General features: G+C 40.4%; 1 protein-coding gene and 1 long non-coding RNA gene across 2 annotated transcripts; both read right to left on the reverse strand.

The window, feature by feature from the left end:
• Positions 1-494: 494 nt before the first annotated feature.
• On the reverse strand, positions 495-4,929 carry LOC131025950 (uncharacterized). Its single transcript, XM_057955728.1, has 2 exons — positions 3,891-4,929; positions 495-3,812 (listed from the first exon to the last, which is right to left on the reverse strand). Exons 1-2 carry the CDS (start codon positions 4,824-4,826, stop codon positions 495-497), a joined length of 4,254 nt encoding a protein of 1,417 aa, XP_057811711.1. The 5' UTR covers positions 4,827-4,929.
• Positions 4,930-8,762: 3,833 nt separating this feature from the next.
• LOC131024624 (uncharacterized) lies at positions 8,763-9,785 on the reverse strand. Its single transcript, XR_009101957.1, has 2 exons — positions 9,596-9,785; positions 8,763-9,084 (listed from the first exon to the last, which is right to left on the reverse strand). It is a non-coding gene; the product is annotated as an uncharacterized LOC131024624 (long non-coding RNA).
• Positions 9,786-12,539: the final 2,754 nt, after the last annotated feature.

A 12,539-nucleotide genomic window follows, 5' to 3' on the forward strand; every position in this document is an offset into this window, starting at 1 on the left:
TGGGGATGATATGCCGTGGCAACTCGATGGTGGACTCCATATTTCTTGAAAAGTGCTTCCAAAGTGCGGTTGCAAAAATGGGTTCCTTGATCGCTGATGATGGCACGGGGCACTCCAAATCTGTTAAAAATATTAGCCTTAAGGAACCCTGCAACAACTTTAGAGTCATTAGTGCGGGTGGCCTTCACTTCCACCCACTTCGAAACATAATCAACAGCCAAAAGAATGTAAGAATTTCCAAAAGAACTAGGAAACGGCCCCATAAAATCCATTCCCCAAACGTCAAAAATTTCACAAACCAAAATAGGGACTTGAGGCATTTCATTGCGAGAAGAGATATTACCTGTTCTTTGGCACTTGTCACAATTTTTGCAGAAATTGTAAGAATCCTTAAAAATAGTTTCCCAATAAAAACCACAATCGAGAATCTTACGTGCCGTTCTTTTGGTACCAAAGTGACCTCCACAAGCATGAGCATGGCAAAAATTCAAAATTTAATAAATCTCCTCATCAGGGATGCAACGTCGTATCACTTGATCCGCACAGGTCTTCCACAAATAAGGATCATCCCATATGAAGTATTTTGCTTGGCTCCTCAACTTATTCTTACGGGCTGTCTCCATTCCCTTAGGAAAAACTCCAACAGTTAGAAAATTAACCAAATCAGCATACCAAGGAATGTTACCGTCGATGTGCAGCAGCTGTTCGTCTGGAAAGTCGTCTGGTATGGGCATACCGTCCGACACAGTCTGCAGTCTGCTCAAATGGTCAGCTACCAAGTTCTCGGCTCCCTTTTTATCTTTAATCTCCAAGTCAAATTCCTGCAAAAGCAGAATCCAACGGATCAAGCGAGGCTTAGATTCTTTTTTAGAGAGCAAATACTTAAGAGCTGCATGGTCAGAATAAACAACAACTTTAGAGCCAATCAAATAAGATCTAAATTTTTCACAAGCAAAAACGATGGCTAAAAGCTCCTTCTCCGTGGTTGTGTAATTGCATTGAGCCGGGTTGAGAGTTTTGGAAGCATAGTAAATCACATGGCTCTCTTTCCCAACTTTCTGCCCTAGCACTGCTCCAACGGCGAAGTCACTTGCATCGCACATGATTTCAAAAGGCTCTCCCCAAATTGGTGGTTGAATGATGGGGGCAGTGGTGAGTCTACTCTTCAACAAATCAAAGGCCTCCTTGCACTTGTCATCGAACACAAAAGACACATCTTGATGAAGCAACCTAGTGAGAGGTTGAGCAGTCTTTGCAAAGTCTTTTATGAAACGCCTATAAAACCCTGCATGGCCTAAGAAAGCACGAATCTCTTTCACATTAGAAGGATAAGGTAACTTAACAATCAAATCAATTTTCGCGTTATCAACTTCTACTCCTCTTGCAGAAATCACATGCCCAAGAACAATCCCCTCTCTCACCATGAAATGACATTTCTCAAAGTTCAACACCAAATTAGTGTCGACACATCTTTGCAAAACTTGTTCAAGATTAGTCAAACAATGGTCAAAAGAGTCTCCATGCACAGTAAAATCATCCATGAAAATTTCTATGCAACTCTCAATCATGTCAGAAAATAGGCTCATCATACAACGCTGAAAAGTACCAGGAGCGTTACATAATCCAAACGGCATACGACGCCATGCAAAAGTGCCAAAAGGGCAAGTAAAAGTGGTTTTCTCTTGATCTTCCTGAGCTACAAAAATTTGAAAATATCCAGAGTAGCCATCAAGAAAACAAAAGAATTCCTTACCAGCCAATCGCTCAAGCATCTCATCAATGAAAGGTAATGGAAAATGATCTTTCCTAGTAGCATTATTCAACTTCCTAAAATCAATGCACATACGCCAACCAGTTTGCAACCTCATGGGAATCAACTCATTCTTCTCATTCTTAACCAATTGAAAACCAGACTTCTTAGGAACCACATGAACAGGACTGACCCATGTACTATCAGAAATCGGATAAATAATCCCTAGATCAAGCAATTTAAGAATTTCTTTAAGCACAACTTCTTTCATGACAGGGTTCAATTTTCTTTGAGGATCCCTAGACGGCTTACTATTAGGCTCAAGTAAGATTCTATGCATGCAAGTAGAGGGACTAATACCTTTGATATCGGCTATAGTCCATCCAATGGCAGATTTATGCATCTTAAGAAGACTTACCAACCTTACCTCTTGTTCTGCACTGAGTTCATTGTTGATGATCACTGGCAGCGTGTCATCCTCTCCTAAAAACACATATTTCAGATGCTGGGGCAGTACCTTCAAGTCCAGCTTCGGTGGCTTCACAACAGAGGGCAAAATCGGTTCTGTGCTGGTCGGTATGGGCATCCTGCTCGACAGGTGCCGAACTGGAATTTCCTCCGTTGAGTACAGCTGCATGATAATCTCTCTAATGGCTTCATTCTCCTCAGTTTTGGAGTTCTCTTTAGTTAGGGAACTGAAAATAACATGCTCAAGCTCATCCTCCCTGAAATTCTCAACAAATTCCTCAACCAAATGGTCAATAACATCAATCATGAACACAGATTCAGGATCCTCAACATGCTTCATAGCCTCAAAAATATTAAATGTGACAACATCTCCATCAAATTCAAGGCTAAGCATTCCACTATCCACATCAATTTTTGCTTTAGCAGTTTTCATGAATGGTCTCCCTAAAAGAATCAAGGATTGCTTAGCAGAATCATCCATATCAACAATATAAAAATCCACAGGAAAAATCAAATCATTGACCTTGACAAGGACATCCTCAACAACACCTTCGGGATATGCAGTAGACCTATCAGCTAACTGAATGATAACACGAGTGTCTTTCAAAGGTCCTAATTGCAAATCCTTATACACAGAATAAGGTATGACATTTATGGATGCTCCTAAATCTAGCATGGCTCTCTCAACAGTCTTATTACCTATAATGCATGGAATAGTGAACATACCAGGATCTCGACACTTTTGGGGCAATTTTCTTTGCAGAACAGCAGAAACATTCTCACTCACTCGAATTCTCGCATCATTCCCAAACTTCATTTTCTTAGAGCATAACTCTTTTAAAAACTTTGCGTACCTGGGAACTTGCTTAATTGCATCAAGCAAGGGCAAGTTTATTTCTACCTTTTTGAAGATTTCTAGAATATCCTTCTCTTCTTCAATTCTCTTGTTCTGAGCCAACCTAGAAGGAAAAGGTGGTGCAGTCAGTGATTGAGGAATTGAAACCTTAGGTTTTCCACTTACCTTAGAAGAGCTAGGCTCGGTGGATTCTGGTGACTTTTCACTAATTGCATCGTCCTTGGCTTCATCGAGCTTTTCTTCTTTGTCCTGCTGCTTAGGTTGTGGCTCAACTAGAATTCTCCCACTTCTTGTAGTTACAGCACTTGCATTTTCCTTGGGATTCATCTCCGTGACAGAAGGAAGTCGGCCTTGATTCGCCTGCAGCTTGTTCACCTGAGTGGCTAATTGCGTGATTTGTGTGCCCATATTACTCAACGCTGCCTGAGTTTCATGCTGGAATGCCTGCTGACTTTGCACCAAATTCTTCACAATTTCACTGCTCTGGGCGAGGCTCTTCATGATATCGCTCATATTGGGTGCAGAACTCGGTGCAGGACGTGCGGTATGGGCATACTGTCCAGCCTGCGGCGGATTCGGCGCGTACATCCCTGGTTCCTGCTGTCTCCACCTAAAATTTGGGTGATTTCTCCACCCTGGATTGTAGGTGTTGGAAAAAGGGTCGTTTCGCCTTTGCCTTTGTGCGTTCATCTCTTGCTCATCAGCGGATCCCATGCACGCTTGCTCAGTATTATTATCCTGCAGAGATGGACATGCATCAGTAGGATGATTATTTTCAAAGCAAATTCCACATTGAACGTGTTGAGTTTTAGAGACAGCAAGTCCTCTAACTAAAGAGGTGAGAGCATCAATTCTCTCGTTCATGTTGGAATCTTCTACTTTCTGCACTGGCCTATAACGATCATCATCCTCATCCTCATATTGTTGGCCATTTGAAACCATGTCAACGATGAGTTGCTTTGCTTCGTCCAAAGTTTTATTGGTCAAGCTTCCACCACAAGCAGCGTCAACAATTTTCCTATCAAAAGAAGACATACCACGATAAAAATAGTTAGTAAGCAATTGGTAGTCAGAAAATCCATGATCAGGACACTTGCGACACAGCTGTTGGAATCTCTCCCAATAATCGGCTAAACTCTCCGCCTTCTTCTGTTTAATGCTGCTAATGGCCATTCTCAAATTTGCAGCTCTGGACTCAGGAAAGAATTTTCGCAAGAATTGTTCTTCTAAATCTCCCCAAGTTCTAATCGAACCAGGAGGAAGATCAAAAAGCCAATCTCTCGCTCTACCCTGCAAAGTATGAGAAAAAGTCAATAGCCTCAAATTATTTTCAGTAAAACCATGAGGGCGTAGAGTTGAGCAAACTAGATCAAATTCAGCCAGATGCTTGTGTGCACTCTCTCCAGGTAAATCACCGAATTTGGGTAGCACTTGAATGAAACCAGGCCGTATTTCAGCGTTGCCATTAATGGCAGGAAGGACAATGCACAAAGGGCGATTGCTTCTATGACGGCCTAACTCTCTGATCAGTTGAGGTGGTTCCTGTCGAGGATCAACGATCTCTCTATCGTTCTCCTCATCCCTATTATTACGGTCACCCATTGGATCTTCAATTTCTTCTTGATCCTCAAGACTCGGTGGAGCAGAATTGGATCTCTTTTTCCACTCCTTAGCTTGCTTCTTCAACTTTCGTGCAGTCTTCTCGATTTCTGCATCAAAAACTAATACGCCTGTACGAGAAGAACGTGGCATAAACTAAAAATAAAATAACTAAAAATAAAAGACAGACTGAAATCAGTAAAATCCTGCTTAAAACCAATCCCCGGCAACGGCGCCAAAATTTGGTGCGTCGTTTTACACCAAAAATATCCGGCAGTCCACTAGGTGGAAAATCAATACTGGAAGTAGAAGCAATCCACTAGGTGGAAAATGAATAAATTGTCCACTGTTAAATCAAGGGGTAAGGATTTCCAATACAAACGACTCAGGCTCGAACACAGTGGATCTGGAAAAATTTCTCAATAGCAAATAGTTCATCTCATGTAGGAGTTCAAATGGATGCAGAAAAATTTAAAAATGACCAAGCGGGATAGGAACTCAATAAGTCTACTCTCATTATTACTCTTAGCGATGTTAAACGCGGTCCCGGTGAAAAATACCTCTATTACGAAGTACAATTGGTCAATAGTATCTATGCATCCCATGAGGTCTCCATAATACGTTCGCCCTATTAGGGTCGTGTCTATAAATCGCGATGAAATCTCTAAATTCTCATCGCAGTTCTCTATATCTCAACTCAATTCTATATTTCTCATATAGAATTCTCATAGTTCTCGTTATCTCTATCGTTTATCTAACATCATGCATCAAATTATCAATCTCAAAACTACGATGTGACATAAAGCTTTCTAGTCATCACTGTCATCTCTATATCATAGGAAAAATTGCCTCTCTTTTGAGGTCTTACACAAAAGCGAAGGTTCTCTGTGTACAAAACGCCCTATACTATAATGATGCTCTCGCTATGCAAGCATCATAGGGACTAAGCGTCATATATGTTCTATACTATGCTTCTAGCTATGTACATCGGCTATGCATTACTACTATATATATATTCATATACATCTCTAGATAGTCTCGGTCGTCATCTATCAATCTCCCATCTCGTCGTCACCTGATATCCTACTCCTAACATCATCAGTCGGAGCATCCTCACTCAGCTCCGACTCTTCCTCCTCACACTTTGGTGCGTCGTTTTACACCAAAAATATCCGGCAGTCAGCCGGTATGCCCACACTGCGCAGACAGCAGTAAGCAAAATCGTCTCCCAAAGGACTGGCGAGAATTTCTCTAATTAAAGTCTGCAAGTAACCCACGAAATTTTGAGAATAAAATATAGAAAATACTAAACTTAAAATTAAATAAATAAAATCCAAATAAACCAATTTTTCCAATAGCTAAAAGATGAATAAAAATTCCAACAATTAATAAAAGAATTCCAGCAATCAATTAAGTCCACCCTAGCTTAATTATTCCGATCATCGATGCAAAAATAACTTTAAATCATGCAAACAAATCAGTTATAACCACCGAAGACGCTTCTGACGTGATCTTATTTCTCTTTAATTATTCGGTAACCAGGAAGACGCTTCACTAATTACTACCCTAATCGACTGACAACCGTAAGAGACGCTCTATAGGTTTAATGAGCCGACAGCATTAATATCTAGAGAAACCCGATTCAAAACCAATAAACTCTGACGCAGGATTATTGAATTAAGACTGCTTTTCCCTTGACCCTGATGTGTCAATTTACCACTAATCAAACCTAAACCACAATTACGGATGGCCGGTTCAATTGGCTATATAATTAATTCTAACCCAATAAATATTTGCAACTATCTAATGGATTAAAACAATTAATATCATTAAACATGGAGAATCGCAGATGCAAGCATAAAATAACGTATAAGAACAATTAGATCTCACAGAATAATTTCGCTAGTGCTTCCCTAATCAATGCCGGAATAAACGAATTTAGCTAGAACTCATAATTAAATAACACAAACAAAATAAAAGAATAAATTACGAAACAAGATAGAAGAAATAAAAACTTGATTGAAGAACTCCAAGCGTCCAGTAGCTGCTCTCCCCAAAGTTGGCGTGAATTGTTATATGCCCTAGTTGCAGCTAACTACATATATATATGACTAAGGAAATTAAAATAATATTAACCTAATAATACTAAAGTGGCGTAAAAGCCCATGAAACATAATAAAGGTCTAACAAACTAATAAACTAAATTGATTTAAGAAAAAGTGGCGCATATGACAAGCCCACTAAAAACAAACTTAATCTAATCTAATTAAACCACTAAAGTGGCGTATGGGCCCAATAGCAAAAGGAACCCATGCAAAATCGAAAGCAAGTAATCGCCCAAACATCTCGCCAATTCAGACTTTAATCCATGCGATCAAACCACGTCCAGATAAAATGGGCACACCGCACGGCAGACGTGCACAACTTCCTCTTCACACAACTTCACCACTTCAAAACTCTTCTCAAAATTAATACTTTTTCTCCAAAACCTATCAAATACCATCAAAATACATATAAGATCATAATCATGTCCAAAAGATGATATTTAACACGAATTAAACATAGAAACCACACCAAAATCCCCCAAATAAATGCGTATAAATACGCCCAATCACACTTGTCTATGATCCGATACGCGCTATCGTCGCTCGGCTCATCCTCGACATCCGTATCATACATCGGATAGTAAACCGGCACCTCGGGAATAGAAACCCATGTCTCGGTGCTGTCGTCCGCAACTTGATGCCATAAAGGCTGGGTTCGCCCGCGTCCAACTGTCATATCCGGAGTTTCCTCGTCCGGATCCTCCTCATCGCCGTCTGACCTCGCAGGTCGAGATCCTCCCTCTTGGGCGCCTCGATAAGGTGCATAGTGGAGCTGGTGCGTGTAAGGCTGTAAAGCCAAAACATCGGAATCTAGTACTGGGGCAACTCTCGAATCGGATGGCCCCGATACTCGCTGAATCAGAGGCTCTGTAAAACCAATCGGCGGTGCTGGCCTGATAGGTAGCACTGGTAAAGGTGCCGTCACCGGGGTCAACTCCCATAATGGTAAGTCGGCGCTAGGATATGTGATCATCGCCAAATACGAAAACGGATCGTGCTCCACAACCGGTGAATACGTCTCGAAAACTATCGGATCTGAAACAGTCTGCTCAGGTATAATCGGCATCGGCTCACTAGGGGGTGGTGGTGCAACCGGGTAAGGCTCATCTGGCAGTGGGGGTGCAACCACTAACTCTCCACCCTGGACTGGCCCAGCGGGCACTTCGTACGGCGGTGCAGGGGAATCGCCGAATGCAAAATAATGATGGCCGAGCGTCGCGATTAAACCGCTAATGTCACCATACCTCACTCTTCCCAACCAAGTAGTGCCCACGAATAGGGGGACGAATGTTGTCGCCCAAACTCCCCACGTGGGTGGTAACCGCGGAATCAGAAGATCGATAGCTTCCGCTCCGTCGATTCCGTAGGGAATAACCCTCTACCTGCATCGATGGTAATGCGCTAGAAACTCTCCTAGCGTATCTTATCTGGCTCATACTCTCTAACCCAGCGTTTCGTTGCTTCTTCAACAATACGCTGCATCTCTCTCTCATTTGGTCCGGTGGAGCAACGGCTATACTAGCCTCAACATGACTCCCAAATATTCCTCAACTCATGGTTCTCATCATGCTCAGATAGTTCCGCCATCAAACATCACATAACTCATTAGTGAGTCAACTCAAAACTCAGCATGAAAGCGGAAAAGAAAACATCAAAAGCTCTTACCTCGATAAGTCGAAGGAGATGGGGTGCTGGGGTTCTGTTTCGACCGACTCTCAAACCAGTCTAAGAACTCAAATTAAACTAGTACTCAACTCATAAATAAGAGCAAATAAAAGCTCAACTCAATCAAGCATTTAACTCAGAGCAGACGACCTGCTCTGATACCACTCTGTCGCAGCCCGATTCCGACACTAGTAATAGCGGGGATCGAGTATCGATACGACTATTTTAAAGGAATAAAAGACAAGATGTATAGGTCAAACATCAAGCGGAAGCTCACATCAAAAGGTGTTAAGGAAATCATCATAAATGAATCCAAGGGTAAAATCGTCAACATCGTTATATCTTTTTGATTATCAGGAATTTCACGAACAAAAACAAAACGGGTATAGCTCATTTTTCATAATGAAGAATAATATGCAGAGTATCGCAGCAAAAGGCGAATCGATTATATGTATGAAGACATATAACCGTGAGTGTATTGCTTGATTTTCAAAGGAAATTAAGTATCTTAAACATCAAACTCTATTTAACATAACTTCATATCAAAACTCTATCGACAAAACAGACATACGATAGAGAAAGAAAACGTCAACCCGAAACATTCTCCACCAGCACCGCACCATACTCCCCCTCCGCTTATCCTGTACGTTTAGAAATACATGCAGGGCATGAGTACATAAATACTCAGTGGACATATCGCCGAAAAACAAAGCTGCTCATAGAGCTATAAATTGAACTTGCCACAATTCAGCAATACACAGGAATTATATCTTAAAAGAACCTGTGCAAGCAGTTTTAACCCTAAACATCATAATTAAGTGTCTGCAGACAAGTACTCGACATGTATGTACCGCATCTACAACTCATCATTCTAATTAAGGTACTGAGAAGTAGGCCTCCCTCTCAAGTACCGTGACCGACCGACCCGAAGACGGCTCACAGTCACCTCTGTGCACAAAATCCCGCTTGTGGCAGGACCGAATTCGTCTCATCTCATCAGTAGAGGGTAAACATACAAGCTCAACATCAAAAATTGGCAAGTCAAACAGTTCTCAAACATCATTTATCTCAAAAACATTTGTTAATCTCATAACATCATCAAATCATTTTAGAAAGCTCATATGATAAACATATACTCAAAATATTGCCCACCTGAAGACCTTACTCAAAATCTCCCGTCAAAGTGGAGTTACTTACTTCCTTGCTCTTCTCGTGTCTTCAGGGATCATCATCATCATCGAAAGTTCATGTCATAAAATGAATCTCGATTAGAACTCATTGACTAATTCTCAGGCCTTATCTCATACTCTATCTCATATTCTATCTCTTTACTCAACTCTATATAAACTCTCCACTCATCTCACATCCTTAAGTTCAAGGATAGGTTTCAAGAAAATCATGGCTCTAAGTCTCGATTTATTTCTCATATAAGGTTCGTCTAATCTCATTCAAACACATAGGTAACACAATCACATAAGGCACATAAGAAATCACAAACAAACATCATCAAAACATGCTCTGTTTTTACATTGACTCAACTTCAAAATTTAAACTGTTCTGACTCCGACATCTCCTGGACTCGAGACTCATACCGAAAGAAAGATTTTCGAGTCTAGTTTCATTTTTAAAAAAAAAGTAGAGTCGAAAACTCCAAGTGGTTTGAGAGATATGACGTTTTTACCATTATCTACCATTTCTGGCAGTTTTGTGCAACCGAAGGTTACAATTTTTCAAAAATAGTAAACGTTGTCAAACTGGGCTCATCTTCGGTGAATATCTAGCTAACACAATAAGGTTGATACCATAAAAAGTTGGAAAGCTAGATCACATAGGAAGCTACTGAAACGAAAGACTCTTTCCCCTGTTTTCTGAAATTCTCGGTAATAATGTGCAGTTTAAGTTTTGCATTTTAAAGAAATATCAAACGAAGTTGAAAAGACTTGCAATTTTACCAGGGTAGTCAATACTCATGTATGGACTTGCTATAAAATTTTCAAAGCTATTTGACATCGACAAACCGTCGATCACAGTAGGTCAGTAAGGCCTACGAAAATTTCTCCAAAATGTACTTAAAACTCATATATCTCAAAAACATCTCTATTTTGAATACAACAACATAATTCTCAACAACAAACTCATACCAAAACTCATTTCATCACTTCTAATCATCAATCTAAACCATCACTTAACATCATATAATGCTCAAGAACTCATATTCGTTATCACCCATTTCTAATAATCATTTTATTCCATCAACTATCATAACTACAATCTCTAAGGCTCATTTATATACTCGAATCCTCACTCTCTTCATGATCTTCAACTTGAATTAGGAGTTGTTTTAATACTCTAATCATCTATATACATGCTCATAAAGCTTAGATATAAGTAGATTCATGTGTTTAGAGACTCACTCTTATGATCTGTATAACGAACAGTATAACTCCACTTTCTTGATTCCTAGCTCAAACCTTCGTCCAGCTTTTGTTTTATGGATATACGAGTGTTTTCAGCTTGGTTTAATCGGTGGTTATGGGATAAAAAGTAGCTTACAAAGTTTTTTTTTTTTTTTACTAGCTCATCAATGGCGTTGGATAATGACAGTCGAGAGAAAAGAGAGAAAAGAGAGAAAAGAGAGAGGAGAGAGAGGAAATGGACGTCTGTTATGGGGATGAAAGAGAAAGGTGTTATTTATATAACCCCATTTACTTAGCCATCAAGTATTGGATAATTAACACATGCTTAATTATCCACTTGCATAAAATATCTTATCCGTTAACAATGTTTATCCACTTGCTTTGACTCTTCTCTCTCAAAAGTAGGTTCTGCACTAGAGCAGAGAAATGCTCGCCAGAGGAATGCATTCTCTGTCAGGGCAGAGGAATGACTTCCCTTCTGTCTGGGCAGAGGAATGACTTCCCCTCTGTCTGGGCAGACGAATGCCTTCGCCTCTGGCATAGCAGAGGACTGACTTCCCCTCTGTCTGGGCAGACGAATGCCTTCGCCTCTGGCATAGCAGAGGACTGACTTCGCCTCTGTCTGGGCAGACGAATGCCTTCGCCTCTGGCATAGCAGAGGACTGACTTCGCCTCTGTCTGGGCAGACGAATGCCTTCGCCTCTGGCATAGCAGAGGACTGACTTCCCCTCTGTCTGGGCAGACGAATGCCTTCGCCTCTGGCATAGCAGAGGACTGACTTCCCCTCTGTCTGGGCAGACGAATGCCTTCGCCTCTGGCATAGCAGAGGACTGACTTCCCCTCTGTCTGGGCAGACGAATGCCTTCGCCTCTGGTATAGCAGAGGACTGACTTCGCCTCTGGCATAGCAGAGCTCGCAAGACAGAGAAAAACTCCCACGCCATAGCAGAACTCCAAGGCCAGATTTTTAACTTTAACAACGTTCAACCATTATCTCTATACATCCTTATTTCCTCAATGTATTACATTCAGTAGTTCTTCATCGAAAAATACAATAGCTCAAACTATTGGAATATCTCATCTCATCATAAACTTATATATATATATATATATATATATCTCAGTAAAATATTTCTCATAAAATACTGATATGCAAATAATAATAGCTGTATGCTATTTCCCCATTTTAAAAATAATCTCGTTCTCCAAAATCTCGAAAATAATCCGTGTTAACATAACACAAAACAAATCATACTCACATCATCGTAACAAATAGTCACGTAGACAATCACTCAAACCATCTCAGATAAAACACGGATACAATTCTTATTAAAGCAATCAGCAATCATCTCTCAGATCGACTCTCCCTTCTATAGGGTTTCTCACTCACTTACCTCAACTCTATTCTTCTTCAGATGTTCCTATTTGCAATAGGACAATTAAACTCACAGATACCTCTGTATCCGTCATCGGGAAAAAAATAAATTATGACCTTCTCTCAATTCAAACAGCATCTCTATCTTTATCATTGATTCTATCAGACTCATATCTCTATCTAGAAGAATAACTCGTCTCATCAAAATAATGTAACTCTAATGCTCAATATCTCTATTTATCATCATTACTGCATCTCATTTTATTTATAATCTCATATCTCAGTACCGCAGTACTCTCTCTAGT

This window comes from Salvia miltiorrhiza, chromosome 5, assembly GCF_028751815.1.
Source record: "Salvia miltiorrhiza cultivar Shanhuang (shh) chromosome 5, IMPLAD_Smil_shh, whole genome shotgun sequence".
Lineage (NCBI taxonomy): Eukaryota > Viridiplantae > Streptophyta > Magnoliopsida > Lamiales > Lamiaceae > Salvia > Salvia miltiorrhiza.